General features: G+C 40.8%; 1 protein-coding gene across 2 annotated transcripts in view; it reads left to right on the top strand.

Moving 5' to 3' along the window:
- Positions 1-2,951, top strand: part of LOC116695558 (interferon regulatory factor 4) — a 10,163-nt gene extending 7,212 nt beyond the window's left edge. Inside the window, exons 8-9 of one of the 2 annotated variants that reach the window (XM_032525885.1) lie at positions 332-444; positions 2,300-2,949. In XM_032525885.1, coding sequence (XP_032381776.1) covers positions 332-444; positions 2,300-2,461 — 275 coding nt within the window. In that variant the 3' untranslated portion in view covers positions 2,462-2,949. Of the gene's footprint in view, positions 1-331; positions 445-2,299 lie in introns of both variants that reach the window. The other variant, XM_032525886.1, reaches the window with a different exon arrangement.
- The last annotated feature ends 1,194 nt before the right edge of the window (positions 2,952-4,145 follow it).

Genomic DNA, 4,145 nt, shown 5'->3' on the forward strand with positions numbered 1-4,145 from the left:
CCCCCCCACATAGTCAAAATCACTGTGTCAACCCTAACAACTGTGGTTGACCAACTCTTTTAAGTAGTATTTCATGATGAGGGAGCAGTCACATGACTTCTTCACAGCCACATCATCCCCGCCCACATGCTAAGCCAGCCCCAGCTGTGTAAAAAACCTGACAGCTAATTAGATTTGCATACATGGTGTGACCAGGACTTTCCATTTGAATCACCCCAAATGTCATGTCACTTCAAGTGAAATTCTCCTGTATTCCTTTGAATTTGTTCAAATGTCTTTTAGATATTAATAGCGGACAGTGATCTGATCTCATCTCTTTCCTGACTACCAGAGATCCAGAGCTGTGGGCTCCACGGCCGGCCGCTGCCCCGCTTCCAGGTCGTGCTTCATTTTGGAGATGAGTGTCTGGACCCGCAGCGACAGAGACGCACCCTCACAGTCCAGGTGAGCGCCCATATCGTAGCACTAGCTGCTGCACTCATATAGAGCTGGGACAACTCCAAATGTCGCCGTGCAATTAATCGTCTCGGAAATAATTGCGATTAACAATGAAATTGTCATTTTCGGTCAAATTTCTAAATATTACTTTTTACAACCGATTTAAAGTTTTGAGTGAATCCCAGAATACATTTCACTATTATGTGATCCATATGATGGAATAAGACAAAGACACTGCCTATAAAGTAAACAACGCCTCTTATCCTGGCTGTATCCCCCCTTTTCAAAAAGGTTCAAGTACCAACAACTAACAATTGAAACAATAACAAAAATATATAGTCCGACCAATAATCACTTATATACACTTTGGCATATCTAAACAGAATCAGCAATTACCAGTTATACGCCTTAGCTATGCTGTATGTTAGCAATTGATTGCGGTTAGACAAAGAAACCCCTATTATGTAAAAAGAAAACTGTCGATTAGATAATGTAATAATTGTTAATAAATGTTGTTGAAGGCCTAAATACATAATCTATGGAAAATATATTTGACAAATTTTTGTTGCTATGAACGTGTATTGGGTCAAGCGCAACAACTAGCATAGCTTTAGCTCTACAGTCCTACCAATAATTACTTCTATAATTACAATTTGGCATATCTAATTAAACTCAACAATTACCATCGCCAGTCACACGCCTTAAGACCTTAGCTAATGTTAGCAATTCATTGCGGTTAAACAAAGAAATCGCAATAACGTAAAAAAATAATAATTATGTAATAATTCTTAGAGGCCTACACTCATATTAAAGTAATGTTTGACTTGCCATGCCTCACATCTCCACATTGCACTTCCAGACACCTATAGATTACTTTCAGTTTTGTCATTTTGCACTTTTAAAATGAGATTTGAGGATTTGAAAGTCTGTAAGAACTTCTTCATAGTCAAAACTTTAAATTCAGTTTCGGAACGAGTCTCGCAGAGACTCAGCTCCAGCCCGGTCCCAGCCCTCTGAATCACAGCCCACATCTCGACTTTTTTCTTTCTAGTGATTTAAAGTGAAAACGAAGAAGCAATTCAGTCTAATGATCAGCCTACTTCTATCTTTGGAAGAATCAAACCAGCTTTCTGACTCTGTTTCAACCTGGGAAGATCTGAAGCCCGGAAAATAGTCAGCAGAATAACGTATATATTATCTTATAGATTAATAATGAGCATAGTCACAAGTTGCAGCCCTAATGCAGATTTAAGAGTTTAAGAGTCAGAATTTCCTGATGCTTGTTTTCTAGCAACTCCCCCATTCATAACCCAGGAAAACAGCTGTCAGTGAGCCCAACACCAGACCTTAATCATGCACATGAAAAGAATCTGAGCTGGGGATAGTTATTCACAGGTCTTATATTCAGGTTATTATTGTTGCATTTCCTTAGAACACACATTAGGTGTACCCTTCATTTCAGATCTTCTCCGTTTTAAAGAGGGGAAAGAGCAGATTTTAAGCAACAAGTGTGTTGAATCTTTGTCAGACGGGTTCAGAAACTTTAAATTTGCCAATTTTTCGTAGTTCCATACTATCTCTATGACAACTGAGCAAACTGCATCCAGGAGGGTGACCCAGAGTTACAGTAGCGAGCCCTGGATAAAGCTACTAAATGTACCTTTAAGTGAAGATTCTTTTGTCAAAATCCTATTTTTCACTTCTCAAACCCCAGATTTAACTTTTTCAATACAAACTTTTTCAAATATTTCTTTTTGAAATATTTTTTTATAGTGCTCTGAGCTCATAGAAACGACCTGCAAGGCAAAGTGGAGACAGTTGGAAGCCTTTCACTGACCTGCGTGGCCTTGCTGTGTTTCAGGTGGAGCCGCTGTTTGCCAGGCAGCTCCAGTACTACGCCCAGCAGATGGGCAGCCACTACTACCGCAGCTACGAGCACCCGGGGGTCACGGAGCACCTAAGCACCTCTGAGGACTACCAGAGGACCATCGCACATCACCACAGCAGCAGCCTGCAGGAGTGATCTCAGTAGGTTCAAGTGACTGTTGAAAACTTCAAGATGCAGCGGCGACCTTTGACCCAGGAGACGGGAAAACTCGGGGACAGGAGGACAATGTATAATACAGAAAAATGATGGACATTTAGTGACAATAACTGTGTGTGTGTGTGTGTGTGTGTGTGTGTGTGTGTGTGTGTGTGTGTGTGTGTGGCAGGAACAAAAGTTGCAGTGTTACTTCTTTTCTCACCTTACTTTATTTTTACGACAACATGAATATTTTTCCATTTCATACTGACTATGCAAAGAAAACTGACAGCTTCGGTGATTGTATTGTAGAAAACTGTGTGGTGAATTTTGGATCCTGAAAGTGCTCATATTATGTTTTTTGCCGTTTTCTCTTACCTTTATTGTGTTGTATATGTATATATATTTTTTTGTGTGCACATTATAGGTTTACAAAGTGAAAAAGCCCAAAGTCCCCCCCCCAAAGGGAGTTACCATCTCCAACAGAAAACACTGTTCACAAACTGCTCCAAACAGCTCTGTTGTAGTCCAGCCGTCACTTTGTAACACACGTTATGATGGTCGCCTAGCAGCCGGCACGTCCTCATACTCTGCAGCTGACTAGCTAGCAGTGCTGACCTAGCTACCGCGCATGTGCGACTCCCAACAAAGATGGAACAGAAGTGTGATGTCCCACTCTGTAGCTAAAGCAGAGAGCTCAACACACAGGGTGAAAAGAGGAGTTGCAAAAATGTGCAGTACAACAAAAAATATGGTGTTTTCTCAAAGTTAAACCATGTAAACCTATTCAAGTAGAACTTCTAAATACAATTATGAACCTGAAGATGAGCATGCTATGGGCACTTTGAGGTGATTGTTAGACGTACCAGTCTCAAGTGTGGACAGCAAACATGAAGCTGGAGCCAACGTGCAGTAAGCGTCCACCCACCAGCACGTCTAAAGCTCACCATTTAACACGTAATATTTGGTTTAATCTGTACAAAACGGAAGTGTAAAAACATCAAATTCACCATTTTATGGGATACATAAGCCTGACTGTCATTTTCACACATTATTTTCAATTCATACAAAAATGTAACAATATGTGTCATATGTGAGCTTTAAAAGGTGCTGGGAGGCAGATGTTTCACCTCTGGAATGAGCCAGGCTATGCTAAGCTAAGCTAATCTTCTGGCAGTAGCTTCATATTTGCTGTACAGACGTGAGAGTGGTTTCTTGTTTAACACGTCTTCTAAATCAATTTTTCTTACTAGGAGACACCATAACCTCCGTTTGGTAAATTATGAATGAAGTCTTGTGCCCGGCTGTGTCTGTGTGAGAAACTCTCAGGGATCTATTTTTAGATAAGCTTGTTCAACTTTTGTATGAAATATTTCACTTACATGGTATATTTTCTAAATGTATCAGACATCAAATCTGAGAAAGAGTTGGGAGTCAATGTTTTGAGCGTGCCTTAAAAAGGAGTCCATTTCTGTTTTTGAAAAATAATAATAAAAGGCGTGTACGGGCAAAAGAGTGACGGCTCTGTTGGTAAGTGTGTGAGCTCTTTGGGTAACGTCAGTGCTGTGTGTGCTGCGTCTGAACAGGAAGTGTGGCTCAGATGCAGGATGAGGCTGGTTAATCAAGCACTACACTATCACAAACACATGTGATGACATCACGGGGGGAGGGGGGGGGAGAGAGA

This window comes from Etheostoma spectabile, chromosome 9 (assembly GCF_008692095.1).
Source record: "Etheostoma spectabile isolate EspeVRDwgs_2016 chromosome 9, UIUC_Espe_1.0, whole genome shotgun sequence".
Taxonomy (NCBI): domain Eukaryota; kingdom Metazoa; phylum Chordata; class Actinopteri; order Perciformes; family Percidae; genus Etheostoma; species Etheostoma spectabile.